The sequence below is a fragment of the Odocoileus virginianus genome, chromosome 24 (assembly GCF_023699985.2).
Source record: "Odocoileus virginianus isolate 20LAN1187 ecotype Illinois chromosome 24, Ovbor_1.2, whole genome shotgun sequence".
Taxonomy (NCBI): domain Eukaryota; kingdom Metazoa; phylum Chordata; class Mammalia; order Artiodactyla; family Cervidae; genus Odocoileus; species Odocoileus virginianus.
The window spans coordinates 45,676,441-45,700,506 of record NC_069697.1 but is presented as its reverse complement, the minus strand read 5'-3'; the positions used below and the strand labels follow the sequence as shown (position 1 = coordinate 45,700,506).

General features: G+C 40.2%; 1 protein-coding gene across 2 annotated transcripts in view; it reads left to right on the top strand.

Moving 5' to 3' along the window:
- SRGAP1 (SLIT-ROBO Rho GTPase activating protein 1) overlaps positions 1–24,066 on the top strand; it is a 296,184-nt gene that overhangs the window by 180,969 nt on the left and 91,149 nt on the right. For both annotated transcript variants that reach the window (XM_070454662.1, XM_070454661.1), the window contains exons 5-6: positions 21,584–21,766; positions 22,241–22,369. In XM_070454662.1, coding sequence (XP_070310763.1) covers positions 21,584–21,766; positions 22,241–22,369 — 312 coding nt within the window. The remainder of the gene's footprint in view (positions 1–21,583; positions 21,767–22,240; positions 22,370–24,066) is intronic.

Sequence of the window (24,066 nt, the reverse complement as noted above, 5' to 3'; positions counted from 1 at the left end):
GGCCACTGCTGAGTTTTCCAAATTTGCTGGCATATTGAGTGCAGCGCTTTCACAGCATCATCTTTTAGGATTTGAAATAGCTCACCTGGAATTCCATCACCTCCAACTAGGTTTGTTCATAGTGATACTTAAGGCCCACTTGACTTTGCATTCCAGGATGTCTGGCTCTAGGTGAGTGATCACACCTTCGTGCTTATCTGGGCCATGAAGTTCTCTTTTGTATAGTTCATCTGTGTATTCTTGGCACCTCTTCTTAATATCTTCTGCTTCTGTTAAGTCCATACCATTTCTGTCCTTTATTGAGCCCATCTTTGCATGAGAAGTTCCCTTGGTATCTCGAATTTTCTTGAAGAGATCTGTAATCTTTTTCATTCTATTGTTTTCCTCCATTTCTTTGCATTGATCAGTGAGGAAACTTTAGAAACACAGTTTCACCCAGCTGCAGGGAAGACTCGGTATATAGGCTGACTCGTTGACAGCCCGTTAAAAGTTAGGGATTTTGTCAATTTGGGAGAGAAGAGAGATTTTTAGGTAACTAGCATGCCTTTTGAAGTAGCTAACATTTACTGTATGCTTATTTTATATGGTTAGTTATTGTGCTAAGCACACTACTTGCATTATTTTAGGTGATCCTCATAGTGTCTCTGTGGTGCAGTTACTGTCATTATCTCCCTTTCACAGATGAGGAAACTAGGGCTCAGAGAGGCTTGCCAGGTTGCCCCGTGAATAGTAGAGTGGGGTCTCAAGTTCAGCTCTGGTGCCATAGTTTGGGGAAGCCATTCTCTAACATCTCTAAATGTTAATGGCTGCCTAACAACACAAAGCACTGAAGCCGTTTCTCACCTGTGTATTTTTTAAAGTCAATGACACTAGTCGTAAAGAACCTGCCTGCCAATGCAGGAGATGATCGCGGGGCTGTAAGATTTCCCAGAGAAGGCCATGGCAACCTGCTGCAGTATTCCCACCTGGAGAATCCCATGGACAGAGGAGCCTGGTGGGCTACAGTCCATGGGGTCACAAAGAGTCGGACACGATTGAAGGTCTTAGCATGGCACCGGCATTAATGTTGATTTAATAAAAACATAAGTGAAAATTTGAACATGTGCCTCAATAACAACCTGTACTTCTTAGAAATGTTAATTTGTGATCAAACAGAAAGAAAAAGGAAAAATGAAAACAAATAAACTAAAAAATTAAAATTAAAAAAACAAGGTCTAACAGATGGGACTCATTCAGCTAAAAAATGAGTGAATCAGTATCCTCAGATTCCCTTTCTAATTCAGCAACTAACTTACTTTTGGGCTTAACATGTGAAGGAGAACTCAAGTGGGGATAAGAAAGCAAGGACAGTGCTCTGCTTTAAGGAAACAAAATGGACTGGACTGACAGTGAACTTGTACTTGAATCTCAGCTCAGTTAACTGATCTGAACATCTGTGTTAGTCTAGAAGAAACAGAACCAATAGGAGATTATATTTATATGAGAGAGAAATTGATTATAAGGAATTGATTCATGCAGTGTGGAGGCAAGAAGTCCCAAAATCAGCAGGCAGCAAGCTGGAGAGCCAGGATATAGTTCCAGTTCGAGTCCAAAGGCCTGAGAACCAGGAGAGCTGATGGTGTAAGTTCCAGCCCAAGTTCAGGTCCAAAGCAGGAGCAGATCATGTCTCATCTCAAAGACAGGCAGAGGGCAAATTCTCTCTTATTCAGTCTGTTCAGGCCCTCACTGGATTGGATGAGGCTCACCCACACTATTAGGAAAGCTAGTTTATGTATTTCACAGTTTTTGAATGCCTCCCACTGAGCCAGCTAATTGTAGATATACTGAAGATATGTTGTTGTTCATTCACTAAGTTGTGCCCGACTCTGCAATCCCGTGGACTGGAGCACGCCAGGCTCCCCTGTCCTTCACTCTCTCCCGGAGTTTGCTCAAGTTCATGTCCGTTGAGTCGGCGATGCTATCTACCATCTCATCCTCTGGCAATATGGATGTAAATAAAAACAGACCATGTTTCTTGCTGGCAAGGCATTTATATTCTAGGAAGGAGAAGCAGACAGTAAACAAATATACAGTATGGCATGTGTAACTGCTAGGAGAAAAAATAAAGCTGCATTAATACAGATGAAGCATTGAGAACAGTGCATGGCACATGGCAAATGCTTGATGAATGTAAGTAGTTAGTGTCATCCTCACCATCATTATCATCTTCCTCATCACTGGTGAAATGGGGATGGCAACAGCTTCTTGTCTGCCTCTCAGAGTAAAGGTGGAGATCAGTGGTAATGTTTAACAGTAATTACAGATGGTATAGCTGTGTATTTACACATGGACTTTCCTGGTGACTCAGCAGTAAAGAAACTGCCTGCCAATACAGGAGACATGGGTTTGATCCCTGGGTTGGGAAGATTCCCTGGGGAAGGAAATGACAGCCCACTCAATAGTCTTGCCTGGGAAATCCCATGGGCTGAGGAGCCTGGCATGCTACATGGGGCTCACAAAAGAGTAGGACACAACTTAGTGACTAAACAACAATACGTATATATACACACATACATATAATTTTTCTTTATAAAGAGTATATATTTTGTACATAAAGAAAAAGAAAGGTAACTTCCTATAAGAAAACCAAATCAATAGTAAATGTCAGCAGGACTGTGACTGGGTTAATGGAGAAGCAAAAAGGCAAAAATAGAAAAATGATGACACAAAAGCTTAAAAGACTGTTGGTGGGAATGCAAACTAGTACAGCCACTATGGAGAACAGTGTGGAGATTCCTTAAAAAACTGGAAATAGAACTGCCATATGACCCAGCAATCCCACTCCTGGGCATACACACTGAGGAAACCAGATCTGAAAGGGACACGTGCACCCCAATGTTCATCGCAGCACTGTTTATAATAGCCAGGACATGGAAACAACCTAGATGCCCATCAGCAGACGAATGGATAAGGAAGCTATGGTACATATACACCATTAAAAAAAATACATTTGAATCAGTTCTATTGAGATGGATGAAACTGGAGCCCATTATACAGAGTGAAGTAAGCCAGAAAGATAAAGACCAATACAGTATACTAATGCATATATATGGAATTTAGAAAGATGGTAACGATAACCCTATGTGCAAGACAGAAAAAGAGACACAGATGTATAGAACAGACTTTTGGACTCTATGGGAGAAGGTGAGGGTGGGATGATCTGAGAGAACAGCATCGAAACATGTCTATTATCAAGTGTGAAACAGATCACCAGCCCAGGTTGGATGCATGAGACAAGTGCTCAGGGCTGGTGCACTGGGAAGACCCAGAGAGATGGGAAGGGGAGGGAGGTGGGAGGGGGGTTCAGGATGGGGAACACATATATACCCATGGCGGATTCAGGTCAATGTATGGCAAAAACCACTACAATTTGTAAAGTAATTATCCTCCAACTAATAAAAATAATTGGGGGAAAAAAAGGAGATGAAAGGGTAAACAAATTTTACCACAGTCATATAATGAATTACTACTCACCAAAAATGAGGAATAAAGTATTGATAAATCAGCCATGTGGATGATTTCAAAATAAATACGCTAAGCAAAAGAAATATAAACAAAATATAAATAAATCTAAACAAAATATGCTAAGCAAAAATAGATCTAAACAAAAAATTATACATACTATGCCATTCTCATTTGTCTAAAGTTCTAGGAAATGTGACTGTATTCCATTTGTTCAATACAAACTAACATACAGAGGTAGAGAGCAGAAAGTGTTGGCAGTGATGGAGCAGGGGCTAGCATGGGTGGGAGGGAAGAAATGCAAAGGGTCCCAAAAAGTTTTTGGACATGATGGGTATGTGATGGTGTCACCAGTATATACATATGTCAAAACTTAGATTTAAGACATGTGCATTTTATTGTATGTCAATTATTCCTATAATGCTGTTAAAAATAATAAAACCCAGGACCATCAATCAAAAAAAAAAAAGCTTAAAAAAATTTTTTTTTATTTTACAAAAACAAAATTTGCCTTCAACAGTGTGGTAAAGGGCTTGTCATAAAATGGTGATTTGAAGTGTTACGCGTGTCCCCTCATACCAACATCTCAAAAGGTTATAGCATATTTTAGGAGAAAAACAATCATTTGTCCTGTGTTAATATTTCTTTATTTTGCCTAGGTTTTGCAGCATTTTACTCAGTGTTTTAAAAAAAACAAGGAACTTACCATCTTCAATAAGCAAATTCTAATAGAGATTAACACAGATGTCATGATAAATCCGTAAGAAACTGTTAATTATGTGTAATTGATGATCACTCTCTCCATACATCAGTGACACACATAGCCAGAGTCAAGAGGTAATCCATCCTCAAGCTCTATTAAATTAGGAGGAAAGAACTGAGAAAATGAAGATTTATCCAACTCTTACTATAAAGCACATGCAGAATCCCATTCATTTCTCACAGAAGCCCAGTGAGGCAGGTATTTGGGATCCCAAGGTTACTAATGGGAACCGCGGCTCCACATAATTAGCTCAGGTTCACATAGTAAACGAATGCTCCAAAATCTCATCCCAGTTCTGTCCCTAAGGTCCATTAATTCCCCACTGGACAGCTGCCTTAGGGAAGGATGTGCAGGCAGGTGGAGAGAGAGGGTGGAACCTGATCTCATGGGTAAAACTCAGAGCTGGAACTCTGATTGCCGCTTGTAAAACCTTGATGTATGTATGGTGTTCAGTCGTCTCTGACTCTTTGAGGCCCTATGGACTGTAGCTTGCCAGGCTTCTCTGTCCATGGGTTTTTCCAGAAAAGAATACTGGAGTGGATTGCTATTTCCTTCTCCAGGGGATCTTTCCAACCCAGGGATTGAATGCATGTCTCTTCTACGTCTACTGCGTCGGTAGGAGAATTCTTTATCACTGAGCCACTTGGGAAGCCCTTGAGAACTTGATAAGTGTTAGTGTCTGACTCTGAGACTCTATGGACTGTGGCCCACCAGGCTCCTCGGCCCATGGAATCCTCCAGGCAAGAATACTGAACTGGGTCGCCATTCCCTCTCCCAGGGTCTTTCCAACCGAAGGATTGAACGTGGGTTCTGTGCATTGCAGACAGATTCTTTACCATCTGAGCCACTGGGAGTAGAACTTTCCAGATTGTTGATGCTGGTTACAAAAGTGGCAAACCCAAACTGCTTTGCACCGTCAGCTTTAATATTATCATGTGTTCATTTGCGGGGTGGGTGCCTTTTTACAACATAGCTTTGCCTATAGCTTCAGTGTTGTGTGTGTCAACACTACCTGTTTAACTGTGTGTTCACACACAGTGATTGGTGCTAAGTAACCATTACTGGATAGTCCACACACCTTTGTTTTCTTCCTTTGGAGCCCTAACTCTCATTTGCCTGACAAATGTAAACAGAGAATAGAAGCTGTCCCGGTACAAACACAAGTATGCTGAACCTCTTGTACTGGAGTTATTTGGAAAATAAGGCCTCTGAATGTACACAGATATCCTTGCTGGCTTTTACACATCTTTGTTGTTCAGGCGCTCAGTCGTGTCTGATCGTTGCGACCCCATGGACTGCAGCATGCCAGGCTTCCCTGTCCATCACCAACTCCCAGGGTTTCCTCAAATTCCTGTCCATTGAGTCGGTGATGATGTCTAATCATCTCCTCCTCTGGCCCTCTTCTCCTCCTGCCCTTCAATCTTTCCCAGCATCAGGGTCTTTTCCAATGAGTTGGCTCTTTGCATCAGGTCGTTGAACCACCTTAAAATGTTAAAATAAGAAACTAATTATTTTTTAAAGGAGATGCAAAGGAAGACACTGTTTATTATTTCAAGCCCTTTCTTGAAAACTCTGCCTCAAGAACTGCTGGCTCCCTGCGCCGCCCATGAACCAGGAGTTAATGCATTCTTCTAGAGTGAAGAAATGTGCCCCAGGCAAGGTTGAAAAGTCATTTCGAAAGAGATCCTTGAGAAGATTTTTCTCTGTGCCTCAAAGAGGGTTGTTTTTTTTTTTTTTTTTTTGGCAAAGTATTTATTTTAGCTCAAGGGCCTTTAAAGTATTTGAAATATATATTTCTGTAGTGAAAATGAAAATTCATTCCTTTGAGAGGGACTACAAAGAAGTCTAGGTCTCAGCACAAAACACAGACCAAAGAAAAATCCAGTGTACAGGACACGTACCGGGTCCCCCAAATGAGAATCTCTCTGCAATACCACAGTCTCCGTGATGCCACCTGGAAAACTTTTTTTTAGAAGCAGTCTATTTCGAGATCTTGGGCTGACAAAGTGTTTCCATATATCTTTCCCCTGACTTTATTACTAGACACTTAGATGGAAAGAAAGAGAGGTGTTGGGATCACATGACGCCCTGCCAACTTCCGAATTCTAATCTTGGCCTTGACACAGACAGGCTTTATAGACCAGGTTCAGTAGTTGAAACTGTATTCATTTTCCTGCCAATTCACTTAGTAAAGCTTCCATTGGAAGACTCTCTAAGGATACCTGTTTTTTTTTTAATTTTAAAAAAAATTTTTAATGAAATGTTGATTTAAAATGTCTTTGTTTCAGGTATACAACAAAGAGATTCAGATATATTTATATACTTCAGATATATATTATATACTGAATATAGTTCCCTGTGGTGTCCAGTGGGATCCCTGTTGGTTATCTGTTTTATATATAGTAATGTGTATATGTTCATCGAAACTCCTAATTTACCCTGCCCCCCCTCCCCCGCCCCAGGCGTCTGTTTGATAAGAACTTTATATGTAAATATATTCTAGGATACCCTGCTAATTACTGAGGTGAAATGCTCGCTACTTCTGGTTGGAATTATTTTCTCTCTGAGATTTGAGATTAGTTATGGTTGGTTGTTATGAACTACAAATACAACTGTCTGTTTTAAAAAGTGAGCAATATGAACCAGAAACAGTTATTCGGCTTAGAAATGGAAACGAAAGTGTTAGAAAGTATAGTTTAGTAAAAACAAAACATTCCTTAAAGAATGTTTCTTATCAAGAATCTTCGTCAAAGAGTACTTTCTCCCAACTATTACATTCTGAAATATAGTAGTATGACTTTAAAATGATTAGAATGCTTTCATAACAGACATCTTAATCAGAATGTTTCATTTTTATTGGGTAATTAAGGTGCTTAACTTTATCATTTTTCATCAAAACAAAATGTATAATACTTGCATGTAGAGTAAATCATAGGTATTTTCCTTAGATTTATTGCCTCAAAATGGACTAGAAATATTGGCCAGTAGAAATGTAGAAGCCATGTGAAGGGGGTGAAGATCTAAATCTGTTGAACTGAGTAAACCGTTTCAGTGTATCTTAACTCACGTGATCATCTGATAGAATTTTAGCACTGAATGGACCTTTAGAAATAATCAAATTAACCCCATTTAGGGAGAATATCACAGAGAGTCAAATTAAGTAATTTGAGTCCCAGGTTGGAACTATAACACAGGTTTTATTCTAATTCAAATTAGCAACTAGGTCCTACTATGTATGTGCTGCTGTGCTGGGAACTTTACCAGTCCAAGAGGCTTGAAGTCTGGCAAATTACAGCTAGCAGTGACTGAATAGTAACAGCTAACCTTTGTCAGGTAATATTTTGAGCACTTTTTATACTCAGCCTCTTAATTCCTTCCCGCAGTCCTATGGAGTAGTGAGGCACAGAATGTCTAAGTATACTTTGCCTGAGGTCACACAGCTGAGAAGTCTCAGACCAAGCTGGGTCAAAAGGCTCAGCTCACACACTGGACTCCCTTTTCAATGGTGATTGTAACTTAAGGCAGACCATTACATACCAACAGAAAGGTTCAGACAGAGGGCTTTGGGGATCCAAAGAAACAGGTCTGCACCGAGGACTAAGACAAATTCAGAGAGGAGAGGGTTTGGAAATGGACAGGATTCTAGTAGGAGGAGAAATGGAGAAAAGTTGGGGAAAGTTTTTAAGGCAAAAGGAGTGATGTGAACCAACGCATACAGTTAGGACAAACACACAGCATATTCGTAGAATTTCCTTCTGGAGCCATGTGTAGAGAGAAAGGGAAAGCATCAGAAGTTGAAAGATTTCAGGAGAGTACCAAATGAATTTATAAAGTACATAGTCGTAGTAGGGAAGTCGCTAAGTCGTGTCTGACTCTTGCGACCCCATGGACTGTGGCCTGCCTGGCTCCTCTGTCCTTGGGATTCTCCAGGCAAGAATACTGTAGTGGGTTGCCATTATCTTCTCCAAGGGGATCTTCCTGACCCAGGGATTGAAACCAGGTCTGCATTGCAGGCAGATTCTTTATCCAGGGAGCTACGACGGAAGCCCTGTAAAGAACATAGGCAACAATAAAATGGTCAGACATCTGGTCAAAAGCAATTTGAAAACCCAGAAAGCTTTTTTACATAGATTAACAAAGGTCTCTCACCTTTCTTCTCTTTTTCTCTCTCCTTTTTAATAAATGGAGTGAGAAGTATTCGATTTGAGAAACAGGTTTATGTGTCAAATTCTAAACCATTTTTCATTAAAAGAAAAGGATTCTAAATTATTCTTTCCATTTTAGTTGGTGCCACAATTCCAAGGGTTTCAAGGTTTTTATGATTTTAAAATTCCAAGTGTCCTGTGTCCTCAGGTTAAATAGTTCATATACTAAAGTTTATGACTTAAATGTCTAAAACACACATATAATGTTGAAGACATGTGAAGCATTTCCCTGAAAAGAATTAATTATTTAAAATTGCAGGTGACTTTGAAATTCTAGGAAATGTGTTAGCCTTTCATTATACATGTACTTTCCCCCTCAACGGTGCCAATTGTTCAAAACCCCCTGTCACTTCCTGCTGCCACTGTGCTCACTATGGCCCTAGTTAATATGTATTCCAAGTGCCAGTTCATGGGTATTATTTTTTTCAGTAGCTTAAACTTGTATTTCAGGGCCTCTGAAGACTTCGTATGAAAACCCTTTATGAAACAAGGACTTTCTGAACGACCTTCTCTATCACTGACTTTCTCTGTTGACTTGTTGGGCAAGGATTAAGTCTCTTTGCAGCTCAGTTTCTTTGATCCGTAGAACAAAGACCATCCCTCTGCTCTCAGCCTTCAGGTGTGTGAGGGTAAACAGGTGAGCACTGATACTAAGCACTGGCTGAGCCTATTGTGGGCTTCAAAGCTATGATAGAAGGGGGGTGTTTTTATTAATTTCTGTAGCAGCCATTTAACACTCACTGTGTCAGTGTCAGCTGCAAGTGTTTGGCGTGTGTTCATTCATTTTATCTCCACAACAATCTTAGAGGCATGATTCTTACTCCCAATAACCAGTGAGAGAACTATGGAACATGATAAAAGACAAAACAAGGCTCTGAACCCAGGCAGTCTGATTCCTGAATCTAACCATTAGAGCTGTTGAGAAATGGAATGGTTTATCTTTTAAGACCGTCCTCTCCTCCTTTGGAGGGTGTCTACCCAGCCTGTGTGTGGAGCGGGTTTGTGATTTCTAAGGTCTAGAGTTTATGGGATGCAACATTCAGTATTGGTCCCAAATCTCAGAATGTGTTCCCTGTCTCTCTAAATCAGTAGAATGGAAAGTACTAAAAGCACAGTCGCCTCTGCTCTAAAAGTGTTAGAGGATCATCTCTATTAAATCCAGGTGATACACACTGGCTGGCTGGGAGCGGCCTTCAACAAATGTATCGGTCCCAGAAGCATGTTGATGACAAACAGCCCTGTCATCCATGAGCTGGACCAGGGAGATACTTCCATATATGGTATTGGGTGCTGGGCTAGAGATAGGTCTCCACAGCTTTGTGTAAGCGCAGACCCACTCCAAGGGCTTCCTGGAGAAGATGACACGTAATTTTAGTGACAAAAGGAAGGGTGGGAAGGGCTTTCCAGAAAAGCAATTTGCGGGACTTGCCTGGTGGTCCAGTGGTTAAGACTCCATGCTTCCACTGAAAGGGGCTCAGGTTTGATCCCTCGTCAGGGAACTAAGATCCCCACGTGCCATGCAGTGTAGGCAAAAAATGAAGAATATCCCCAACAAAAAGCAAACAAAAAGCAATTTACATGTAAGGAAAAGCACAGATACATGAAACCACATTACCTATGCAGTGAACTCCATCCACGTAAATATTACCCGAGTATTAGCAAATCATTGATATCAGAATAACGGGAGTATTAATCTGGACTTTCTTCAGATCTTCTGTCCTTACCACTCTCTCTTTACCCTACTACAAATGAAGTGCTTGAAAGATGAGACAGGAAAATATACTGCAAAATTAGAGGTTCCTGGATAAAATCACATTTATTTTATGTTAACAATGTCTGATCATTGTGAAGTGGGCAGATCTTATGCCAAATTGTTCATTGCTCTCATGAAGAATTACCCCTTTTGAACCTAGTATAAATCAACAGAGAATAAAATGATTGGATTTCTAATAATAGAACGTGAAGAAATCAAATAGAACAGCGCCTATTTGTGGTACATCGTATGGGACTCAAAAAATTTTTGCTGAATGTGAGTGTTCTTCAAGGGTTCATTTGAGATACACAAAACTAATAACCCCTGCTTATGACTCAAAGACTTGAATTAGAAGCTGCCTCTAGTGACTACTGGAAATAGAAATAGCCCAGATTAAGATTAATAAATATAGGTTGCTCTTCTTACAAATAGAAACATTTTCTTGCTAAGAAGGCAGAAAACAATTTATCCTCTTTAGGATAAGTGAGTCTTTTTCATAAATATTTTTATTAAAGTAACAAAATCTGGTGAAACTAATTGTAATTTATATTGCCATGTAAAAACAATATTGTTAAATTTAGCACTTTGAAAAAGAAGACTAACACCCTGCTTTAACTAAATTATTATAACAGTCAAAGATAAAAGCACATAGTGAATCTGTGTGTCAACCCTGTACCTACCAGATAGTTTCTGGGTTTTTCTTCTTAATGAGCACTTGATGATTGATCACTAATCAGTTTGAGAGCTAATTAAAGTTACTAGAGTGATGGATACCCCGGTTTAAGATTCATCAATATAATAGTACATTAGATTATACAGGCATTGTTCATTTCTAGATATTTTCTGTGCAGCAAAGCAGATGAGTTATGACCTCAGAGCCCATGGAGAATTCTAGAAGGAATCTTACATCCTTGGCATATCATGGTGCACTATTTTGCTGCCTCAGTCAACAGAAGCAAGAGATAATTAGTATAATTTGTTGTTATACTAGTTTTTCCTTTTGATTAAAATTTATTTGCCATCTATCTATGGCAGCCTCTTTAGCAACTGAGAAGTATATTCTAGATATATATATTTCCCCAAATAATAAATTCTAATGGTTTTGTTTAGTTGTTGTAAGGTCAATAAATGAAATCATGAACTCGTAGAATTTTAGAGCTGAAAAGGACCTAAGAGATCCAGCGACATCATTCATAGATGAGAACGCTGTGGGCCAGCAGGATTGGAAAGAGCCTTGCTGCAAGGTGAGAGTCAGGACACAGCAGACCCAGGGTACACACCCTTGGATATTTAGCATATCAGAGCTCCTTCCACTAACACTGGCTCTTGAAAGGTTCTTGTAAAAGATGGAAAGTTAGTTAAGTCGCTCAGTCGTGTCCAACTCTTTGCTACCCCGTGGACTGTAGCCCACCAGGCCCCTCCGTCCATGGGATTCTCCAGGCAAGAATATTGGAGTGGGTTGCCATTTCCTTCTCCAGGGGATCTTCCCGACCCAGGGATCAAACCCAGGTCTCCCGCATTGCAGGCAGACACTTTAACCTCTGAGCCACCAGGGAAGCCTAGAAGAGACAAAGGGAACGGTAAATCTTCGACAGAAAGTAAAATATGAATAACAGTCTGGATGCTTTTTTTGTATAGACTATTAGATGCCATCCGGTGTTACTTCCTCTGAGCATTGTCAGACAGTCTTCTTTTCCGGGAATATATTCAAATTCTCACAGAAAGAAGCCTTCTAGTTCAACAATCAGTTTTGTTTCTGTGATAAGCTTTAGTTTGTACTTCTCTCATTTCACACTTTTCAAAGTATTTGAGGTTCGTAATTTAATTTGATTGGCCCCTTAATTTTGATCCATCCTCGGGCCTCATTTATTGTCATCTCTGCTAGCTGAAGGTCATACTGAGGGTCAGAAAGATTGAGGTTGCAAAAGTATTTTGCAGCTAAAGCTAGGACCAAAATCCGGGTCTATTTTATAGACCTAAGCTCTTTCTGTTAAAATGCCACTCCTGAAACGAAATCTTGTACACCACGCTGAATAGAGCAGAATTATTTCTGTGACTTTCTATACCTTACTTCCTCCCCTTGCATACGTGTTCTGTATTTTTCCATTTGTTTTGTTTATTCTTGTATCTCTGTTGCCCTGGCGTTTGGTTGGTTGGCAGTCCTTACCCAGTAGGGTCCAGAGTCCCAGACAATGCCTTCTGTCCAAAGATTTGTTTGGATTATAAATATAATTTGATGATAAATTTAGACTGTTACACTGATTTCATTTCAGTGGAACCACAACATACTTCTTGCCTTCTTTGATAAACTACCTATAAAGACAGGACTGCATGCTATTTAAGTGTTCATCTTGAGCTATCGGCTCATTTCGAAAGAGCTTTGCTTAAATTCTTACTGTATACATAAGTTACATAAATGGAATTATCACTTGTTTCCTTCTCTTTACTAGTTGGAAGTGAAAATCTTTTCAATCATGGAGAAATCATTACCTATTATTACAATGAAATATTTCATGGTAATTCTTTTTCAAATATCAATGGCTGACGCTTACCATGCATTTATTATATGTCAACACCTTTTTCTGTGCTCTTTATGTCTTGACATATCTTATCTTTCCAGCTACCCTATGCTTGCCTATTGTGATAATGTTATGCCTATTAACACAGTAAAGAAATAGTGGCACTGAAAGGTCAAGTTACTTGCTCAAAATCACAGAGTAAGTACAGAGGCAGGAATTGTGCCCAGGAGGCCTGTTCTGTGAATGTAAGCCCTTAACCACCAGTATACTAGCTCTCAAAGTGAGATCTCCTGTAAATGTTACTTTTCAAATATAATTATGTTATGTAAATTATGCTTTCATTGACTTATAGAGAGCTGTACCAGCCTGGGGAGAGAAAGTGGAAAAGTTCACCATCGTAACAGTCCTACTGACAACTCATTACCTTCAGGATCAGCAGCCTTTCCGTCCCTGATGCCACAAATGAGAATAAAAAATATTATTAAGTGTCACTCGCGGGACTTAAGTAGGAGATAGGGCATTGGGATGGGAACTGAGATCCATTCTAAGCATTGACTGACATTCGTGTTGAGGATGGGCTTCTCTTGTCTTTCCATTCTTTATATAAATATACGCCCCTGCCACCCCACCTTTTTCTCCAGTTGAGCTCCCGGACTTAAATATAAGCTGATGAAAAAGAAGCCTAGAACCCCTTCTCCGTTTGACTCCCACTCAACCTACCCGGAAGTCCACAACCCCCTCCCTCCCTGCCTCCTACCTGTCTTCAGTCAGAGTATGCCTGTCTTTGTATCTTTACTGGTTAGGCATTATGTCTTTCATCTCTTGCAAAATGCCTTGCTTATGGATACTCAGTAGCTGTTCAGTGATCAGTATACACTGCTGTCTGAAACCTGGGTAATTTTCTAGGTAATTTTCCAGTAAATTACCCTTAATTTTACAGTAACTATCAGCATACAAAAAAAAAAAAAGGTGCTCATGATGAAATTAAAAGACTCTTGCTCCTTGGAAGAAAGCAATGGCAAACTTAGGGAGCGTGTTAAAAAGCAAAGACATTGCTTTGCCTACAAAGGTCAAAATCAAAGCTATGGTTTTTCTAGTAGGCATGTATGGATGTGAAAGCTGGACAATAAAAAAGGCTGAGTGCTGAAGAATTGATGCCTTCGAACTATGGTGCTGGAGAAGACTCTTGAGAGTCCCTTGGAAAGCAAGGAGACCAAACCAATCAATCATAAAGGAAATCAACCCTGAATATTCACCAGACTGATGCTGAAGCTGAAGCGCCAATACTTTGGCTACCTGATACAGACGCGACTTATTGGAAAAGACCCCGATGCTGAGAAAGATTGAGGGCAGGAAGAGAAGGGGACGAAAGAGGATGAGATGGTTGGATAGTATCACCGACTCAATGGGCTTGAGTTTGAGCAAACTCGGGGAGATGGTAAGGGAAAGAGAGGCCTGGCATGCTGCAGTCCATGGGGTGGCAAAGAGTCCGACGCAACTGAGAAACTGAACAATGGCAACAACATGATGAGGGGACATTGCAAAGAGGCTAGAAGCCTTTCTGAGTGTGATTTCAGGTGGCATGTTTTATGAACATTCAAGTATCTATGCCATCAACTCCTGGGTACTCATCACTGGCCTATGAGTTTTTAAGAGGTTTTGGCTAGGCCGGGTTGCAATATGAAACAGCAGGAGACGCCTCCATCGGGTCTGCTTTTGTTGTTCTTGGTTCTCTAGCTGCTTTGTCTTTGTGAGGGGCAGTGACCTGCACCTCTCTGCTTACAGCCAGGATCTGAAGCCAATTAGTCTGATCTCAGAGGCCACATGCTTGCTTCTACACCATACCTTAGAAACTGTCAAGAAAGAACTGCCCACCTTGTTATGTGCTTCCCATGCGTTGTATTACTTACTCTCCATTTTTCCTCGGAGAAGCTGGAGCTCAAGAAAGTTAAGAAACTTGCCCAGCTGATAACCAGTAGCACAAGAACTCAGATCCAGGTCTGCCTGGCTCTATATTTATCTACAGGATTGGCTACAGGGCAGGAAAGCATAAGGTTGCAGGTGTAAAGATCCCAGCATGCAGTGTTAGGATGCTCTCTTAAAGGTAGTTCCTGCCCACCACCCCTGTCTAAACTAAGCTCCAGAGACACAGCTTGGCTCAGCAGAGCCCACAGCCTAGACAGAGGAACTGGGGTTCTGTGGGCCCCTGGAGAGGCCAGGCTTGCAGCTCAGCCTAAGGTTGACTGGAAGCCCTGCCTTCCCCATGAACCTGAGATCTTCCTGAGAATGGATTTCCAAAGTGATGGTCCTACCCTGATGGTTTTGTTGATCTGGCACTGGCAGAAATTCAGTTACAGTTAGAGCCCAGTCATGTATTGATTATATTGATAGAAAAGGGATCTTTACCTTCGGTTGTTGATATTTAAGGAAACCTAAAGAATGTCGTTTTTATGAAGAGCTTTCTGCGATTGATAGATTTAGTAGAACAATAGGCAGAGTATGGAATTTGGCTTCTCAGGTAGCACTAATGGTAAAGAACCCACCTGCCAATGCAGGAGATGTAAGAGACGCGAGTTTAAGCCCTGAGTCAGGAAGATCCCCTAGAGTAGGAAATGGCAACCCACTCCAATATTCTTGCCTGAACAATCCCATTAACAGAGGAGCCTGGCGAGCTACAGTCCATGAGGTGGCAAAGAGTCAGACATGGGAGTGACTGAGCATGCACACACATGTATGGAATTAGGAAACACTGTCACTAACATACTTTTTTTCACCAGCATCCCCCACCCCAACCACGACATCTTTTTTTTTTTTTTTGAGATGCTGTAAATTCTAATGCTAAGTGTATTTCACAAATGATTTAGAACTATTTGCTATCCCATCAGTCCAGTCCTGGGTATTTACTGGTGGCACTGTTTTGAATACCAGGGATGGAGGGGAACAATGCCAGTCACATAGTTTTTGTTAAATGAATAGACCCATATACCCATATATCGCTCAGTCGTGTCTGACTCTTTGCAACCCCGTGGACTGTAGCCCACCAGGCTCCTCCATCCATGGGATTCTCCAGGCAAGAATACAGGAATGGGTTGCCATTTCCTCCTCCAGGGGATCTTCCCGACCCAGGGATTGAACTCAGGTCTCCCGCATTGCAGGCAGACGCTTTAACCTCTGAGCCACCAGGGAAGCCCAAAGCTGAATACAAAAGGATTCCTGTCCTTTGTTTGTTTCTCACCAGATCCGTATTTTATTCCTCCTGCATGTAAGGTAGTATTAAGAACCTGGAGGTGCCTAGGATACCTGGGGCTTCCTAGATGGTGCTGGTGGTAAAGGACCCACCTGCCAATGCAGAAGACTCAGAGACGCGGATTGTATCCCTGCATCAGGAAAATCCCCTGGAAGCGAATGGCAGCCCACTGCAGTATTCTTGCCTGGAGAATCCCATGGAAGGAGGGGCCTGGTGGGCTACGGTATATAAGGTCGAAAAGAGTCAGACACAACTAAAGTGACTTAGCACGCAAGATCCTTTTAGTGGGTTCACTGAATTTACAGGACAATCCATGATACTACCGAATGGTACACAAACATCTGTAACACATTGGCCGATTCTCAGGTGGTGTCAGGAAGTAGGTCTCTGAGGTCAGAAGAACAAGACCACTTTGACTGGGAAACCAGGGAACACTCAGCAGTAGGTTGACCTTTGACCTTGACTTGGAGGATGAGTCAGAATGGTACCGGGAAGGGATGCTGGGGAAGGGCATTCCAGGCAGTAAGGTTGGGTTGTCTGGCGGAAAGGCCACAGAGGCAGGGAAGTATTCTGAGGCAGAAGTTAAGTGATCGACTCAGATCACTTGTGTTCCTTGATCACTTGTTAGATCACTCGTTAGTGTTCCATCCAGATCACTTGTTAGAACCAGAGTGTAAGAGCATTTGAACTCCATGGTGCAGGGAGTCAAGTCAAGTTTAAGCAAAGGTCCGAGAGAGTGAGAACAGAGAAAAAGCCCTGTAGCTGCCATTCTGAATTCTCTTTCCTCCTTTCCACTCCCTCTTCTTCGTGCTAAATGAAGTCACTTCACACCCTAAACGATCCTGTCTGTCTTCACTGGATTAGTGCTAAGGTACTGCTTTGACCCTACTGTTTACATTTCTGTAGATTCACCAACACCTGCAGAATAAATTCTGTACTGCGTAAGTAGTTGGGATATCAAGGCTCTTCTCATCTGGTTCATGCTAACTTCTCTAGTCTTATTCTTCAACTCAGTTATCCATCCACTACCCTGGACACCAAGTCTTCATTACAAATGTGGAATGAATAAATACTTATCTTTCATTCCTTCTTTTCCTCCATTTCTGAATATGACCAGGAGTAACTATATCCCCCAGATAAAGAGAGCTTCTGTTTACACAGTGCTTGCAACTTTCCAGAGATTGTGGCACAGCAGTCCAGAACACTGAATCTGGAGCCAGACTGCTAGGGTACCACCCGTTGCTCTGCCAGTTACCAGCTGTGTGACCTTGAGGAAAGTACTTAACCTCTCTGTGCCTCACTTTTCCCATTTGTAATATGGGGTGAATAAAGGTATGTACCTAATAAGCATTTTTAGAGGGATTGTTGTTTAGTCGCTAAGTCATGTCTGACTCTTTGCCACCCCGTGGACTGCAGCAGACCAGGCTTCCCTGTCCTTCACTATATCCCGGAGTTTGCTCAGACTCATGTCCATTGAGTCAGTGATGTCATCAGAAAGATTAAATAAGCTATTATTTGGAAAATGCTTAGAACAGTGTCACGTCGTAGGCATTACATAATGCTTGTTTGGCTAAATATATATTACATATATGTACACATATATATTAGTGGCATAGATTGTATACATAAATATATACATACATATGTAGTAAATACTCAGTATGGTTTCAATTGTACCCGCACACAGGGGCCACATACAATTGGGTATTCGCAACAACCTTGTAAGGCAAGCAGAAGTGTTAAATAACTGTCCACACCCCACACCTGGTAGATCCATTCCAGGAACCATGTCTTCTAACTTCTGAGCCAGAAGTCAAAAAGTAGATTTTATACCCATAATCCATTCTTCTCCAACACATGGATAGTTTTCAGATACATCATGATTTCTTTACACTGAATATTGATATTTACTACAGATATTTTAATTATTTTTATTTAAAGTACAAGAGCAATGTCAGATCCATTGTACAGGTCTGTCAGTAAGGAAAAAAAAAATATTAAGTTTCTGTCCAAAATTTTTGTGCAGGATTTCAGTCTCACAAAGAAATGTATGATGTGGTCACTTTCTACTTGACTATAGTCTTCTTGCAGGAAAGATAAATTGAGTATTTTCAATGGAGTATTATGCATGAGGTTTTGGTAGAAAAGTATTCAAATGGGGAAATATGCTATTGGAGTACATTTAAATGGATATATGCCTGCCGTGTTACTTGGTATGCAACGGCTTGTGTTTGCATTAAGCTGATGGAGAAGCTGCTATTTTCTTTGCAGCATATATTCAAACGCTTTCTTTTACTTCTCTGAAAAAGAGAGAACTGTCTTTTATTTTAAATACAAAACACATTTAACTTCTGTCAACAGCTTACATTTTAAATAATGAAGTTTTTACTGGCATTCATTATCTGCAAGTAGAGTTCTCTAGAAGCTTTTAGTGTTTTTCTCCTCAACTTTTAAAATTCATTCATTGTAACTGTTGACAGTTTTGAGAACAGTGGAAACCCTAAGTCAAATTGGGAAGATGGAACAAAGAGATTACCTTTCTGGAAATTACCATCGAACTGGGTGGAGAATCCTCAGCTATTGTACTGAACCACATTATGATATTTACACCCTCTTCTTGCTAGTAGTGTTTTCAGACTCAAACATTTTCCTTTTAACACCGGCTAGTTAAGCAAACACCATGCTAGCTGCCTGCTTGGGATCCTTAGTTCATAAACCTTGGAAGTGAAAATGAAAGTCGCTCAGTCATGTCCGACCCTTTGCAACCCCGTGGACTATACAATCCGTGGAACTCTCCAGGCCAGAATACTGGGGTGGGTAGCCGTTCCCTCCTCCAGGAGATCTTCCCAACCCAGGGATCAAACCCAGTTCTCCCGCATTGCAGGCAGATTCTTTACCAGCTGAGCCACAAGGGAAGCCCAGGAATACTGGAGTGGGTAGCCTATCCCTTCTCCAGCGGATCTTCGCGACCCAGCGATCAAACCGGGGTCTCCTGCATTGCAGGCAGATTCTTTACCAACTGGGCTATCAGTGAAGCCCTAAAGTTTAGTTAGTGCCAGTTACCTTCTTACACTAGGCCTCTGCAAGAGTCCGGAGTTGAGGTCTCTTCCTCAGAAAGTATTTAAAATCAAGATTTCTCAGTTACCCTGGTCTGTCTGAGATGCCTTTTCATCCATCTTTGATGGGAGTTTATGTGTTCTCATTTCTTCCTTTCTGTCTAGTAGCAAGAAGACAGATGAGCAACTGCGTATGGGTGTGTGTGTGTGTGTGTGTGTGTGAGTGATTGGTGTTTTTCAGCCTCTCATTTAAAGATGTAACTGGAACCAAGACCAAATGGCATGTGGGTTTGCTTCAGGCGGGGAATATAAACAGAGCCAAGCCTAGAAATGCAAGGTTTGTAATAGATTCATTGACCTTGCTGTTTGCCCAGCTGCAGGGTGACTCCCTTTTCATTCCCCAGCTGCTTCCTAGTGCTATCTTATTTTTCTTTCAAACTGGAGTAGCCAACCAAACTCCCCCTCTCCGGATAGATTTGATAATTAACTAAAAACAGACAACTTTGTAGTTACACCCAGCTCAGGGAAAAGTTGCCCCGACTTTGTGGGTTAACCCACACTTTGTTCTTGTTCAGCAGTGCCTTTGACGTAATTTGCTAGCTTATGATTTTATGAGATTTTATCAGATTTTATGAGAACAAGTAAAGGTTCCTCATTAACCCCAAATTTTGCTCTTCAAATAGTCATCTGGAGGATGTGCATTAAGCTGAACCCTAAGTGCTGATTTTCTACCTTTTACTTGTAACCTATGGAGAAAAAAGAAATTGGGTTCCACCTAAATAAATATATTTATTCTAGTGATGCTTCCAGCCCTCAAACTATTTTAAAGCTCATATTTGAAACAAAAATCAAGTTCCTTACTTTAAAACATTATATCAATCTCTTGAACACAATTATACCTTAGTTATAAAGTTAACTCGGGATAACTTACAGTTATTTACAGATGAAATAAAGTCTGTTTTATGTGGATGAGAATTTGACATCATTTTTGAGAATGTACTCTCACTGATTACTTGGTTGCTGAATTTTCAGATATTCCTTGAGACATTAGTTGCATTGGAATCACCATAACTTTAAACTTTTTTTAAGTAAAAAATTTAAATTAGGGTTAATTATATATTTATAATATACATGGGAAGGATACATTACAAAATTTCATCTCCTGTATATTCCTATATCTATTAAAATGCAAATTACATGTACCATTTCTAAGAGAAGAAATAAGATACACTATATATGAAGGGTTTTAAACACAATTTTATTTATAAAAAGCAATAAGTGAAATATTCTAAAATGTTCAATAATAGAAAATTGGCATAAGGAAATATTATACAGCTCTTTTAGAAGAATGTTTTGTGGTATAGAGAAATGTTGATAGTTTTAAGAGGAAAAGGATGTAGGAGACTAAAAATTATACAGTATGATCCAGATTTTTTTGAAGGAGAAGTGATATATGTCATTTTAAAATGAAGAAGAGTATGTGTCTGTGTGTATGTGTATATGTGTGTTTTCATAGGAAAAAGACTGAATAGCTTTGTACCAAAGTCATATGCTTTTTTATTTTTTACTTTTTATTTTACTTTATTTTTTCAACATGTTTTCTACATTGAGCATAAAATATTACTTTGTGCTTAGGAAAAGTTTTTTTCCCTAAAACCATATATGAACCTTACATTTACGTTTTATATTTTGACAAGTAGATTTTAAGCAATATAGTCCTTTTAGTAAGGGCTATACTTATTCTGTGAAGAAAGCTGAGCACCGAAGAACTGATGCTTTTGAACTGTGGTGTTGGAGAAGACTCTTGAGAGTCCCTTGGACTACAAGGAGATCCAACCAGTCCATCCTAAAGGAGCTCAGTCCTGGGTGTTCATTGGAAGGACTGATGCTGAAGCTGAAACTCCAATACTTTGGCCACCTCACACGAAGAGTTGACTCATTGGAAAAGACCCTGATGCTGGGAGGGATTGGGGGCAGGAGAAGGGGATGACAGAGGACGAGATGGCTGGATGGCATCTCCGACTCGATGGACATGAGTTTGGGTAAACTCCAGGAGTTGGTGATGGACAGGGAGACCTGGTGTGCTGCAGTTCATGGGGTCACAAAGAGACGGACACGACTGAGCAACTGAACTGAACTGAACTGATACTTATTTGGAGTTTTTCATAATTCCGAAGTTTAGCTAAAATTTATCCGTGTGTAATGCTTTATTCTGCAAATTAATAATTCAGAGGAGATTTTAGAGAAATACTTTCAAGCTTAAGGGAACTTTTTAAGTACACTGAAAGTACACACAAGACTCTGTCAATCATTTTTTCATCACAGTCTGTTCCTAAATGCCTCTTCCTGGCAGGTGAATTGCATATTTCTGTTTGCTTTATGTAAAAGGAATAGTATATCTGTTATCTATTTTACTAACAATCTGGCTCTCCCTCTGCCAGCTGGAAGGTGATATCTTTAACATACACGTCATATAATGGTTTCCATTCCCTAAGTTACAGACTAACATCTTTTAACAATTTGGGTCACATTTTCATAGGTGATGAAAACATACCATATGTATCACGCCGAGAGCATCAGCGCAGAGAGCAAACTGAAAGAGGCTGAGAAACAAGAAGAGAAGCAAATTGGCAGGTCTGGTGATCCAGTCTTCCACATTAGACTGGAAGAGAGACATCAGCGGCGAAGCTCGGTGAAAAAAATTGAAAAAATGAAGGAAAAAGTGAGTAAAACTAGACTGTAGAGCCCTTCTGCCCTCCCTGGAGGTGACAAGCCTAGAAACAGTGATGTAACAGCTGATAGACACACGTTGTAAATTACTGTGAAATGACATGCATTTCCTCCCATGGGGATGACAAACGTTTAAGAAACATAAAAATCATGTAATAACAGCTGGACATTGTTTAGTGGTAAATGCCAAGTATCTAGTACACAATGTAGAGAATTTTGAATATTAACAAAACAGATTTCATTGCAAATGGGCCTGACGCCCAAATACATTGTTGCTATTCCCCATCGCTGGGCAATTTTCATTTATTTAAATCAGATTCAAATTGTACTTTTCTCAAAGGACTTGGAAGGTCATTTATATATGTAGAATAAATCATTTAGATGAATAGAAATTCATGTATGTTTCCCTGTCTGATTTCAAAATGACTATTATTTATCCCAATTCCTGGATCTTCTTCATTTCCAGAGACAAGCAAAATATTCGGAAAACAAGCTTAAGTCGATTAAGGCACGGAATGAATATCTCCTAACCCTTGAAGCAACCAATGCCTCAGTTTTCAAGTATTATATTCATGATCTTTCAGATTTAATTGATGTAAGTACTTGAAGTTTTTATATTTTTCACATCAAGGTGGAGTTAGCAATAACCCTATCTCCTTGAATCTAAAATACCGTCATTTATTAAAACAATGTTATTTTATGTAATTCTCAGGGGGGGGAAATGCTGCAAATGCTGCAAACATAGGATTTGTTGTTGTTGTTCAGTCGCTAAGTCGTGTCCAACCCTTTGCGACCCCATGTATTGCAGCACACTGGGTCTCCCTGTCCTTTACCATCTCCCAGAGTTTGTTCGAACTCATGTCCATTGAGTCAGTGATGATGCTATCCAGCCATCTCATCTTCTTTCATCTCCTTCTCCACCTGCCTTCAGTGTTTCCCAGCATCAGGGTCTTTTCCAGTGAGTTGGCTCTTCACATCAGGTTTCCAAAGTATTGGATCTTTAGCATCATGCCTTCCAATGAATATTCAGGGTTGATTTCCTTTGGGATTGACTGGTTTGATCTCCTTGTATGCACTAAGATACTACAAATTTTAAGATGCATGTGAAACACTGTGCACCCTAAAACCACTGAAAAATAAGCTAGGAAGTTCTGTAAAGCTGTCAGTATCCAGAAAACTAGCTGGGAAGGGACTCCAGGCATTTTCAAATGATCCAGTAGCACAGCCCTAACTTCATTGATTTAAAATATATTTATTGAGCCCCTACTATTATGAGATGCTAAGGCTCTGAAAAGCTATAAACATACAGTTCTTTTTTCTTTTTTTTGTTTTTACTTTATTTGGCTGCACTGGGTCTTTAGTTGAAGCCTGCAGAATTCTCAGTTGCAGCATGTGGAATCTAGTTCCCAGACCTGGGATCAAACCCAGGCCCCCTGCATTGGGAGCTCAGATTCTTAGCCTCTAGATCACCAGGAAAGTCCCTAAATGTACACTTCTCACCCCCTTGGAATTTAAAGTGGAAAAGCCAGGTGTGAAGCAAATGACCATGCAAATGATTGCTTTATGACAATTGTGATAAATACTGTGAAGCAAAATAGAATACACAGAAACCACTTTTATTATCTAACAGGATATGATATAAAAACACTAACTGGACTCATTTGGAAATCTGCAAGTAGGAATGGCTCCCCACTCCAGGATTCTTGCCTGGAGAATTCCATGGACAGAGGACTACAATGGGTCACAAAGAGGCAAACCCAACTGAGTGACCAACACTTTCACTTTTCAAGTATTTAACTATTATTATATTTGTATAATGTTTACTACCAACTCTGGCCCTCAGCATCATTCATCCTTTCAATCAGAAATTGTCCACTGAGTAGCCCAATCCTTGTGCTAACACTATAGAAGATGCAAAGATGAAATAGACAAAAATCCTGTGTCCAAAAACACCAGTATCTGAAAATAAAAGATAAAGAGTGATGTAAGTACAGAGTTGTCTGCTGGAATTTTACTCATATTCTGCTTTGCAATGATTGAATTCAGTGATGATAATATAAAATTATTTTCTGTGGCTCATAGTGTGTCGTAGTTTAGACATATAGTAGTAGGTTAAGGCAACTATTTTTGTAGTCCGCATATTTAGCTATTAGTTACTAAACATTTACTTACTTGACTGCATCAGGTCTTAGTTGCACTTAATTATTTTAAATACAGAAGCTTTAAAAAAAATTGTTTTTTTCTTCTAGCACTCTGATGAAATAGGATTTTTTTCTGCTAGATTGCTGTTAG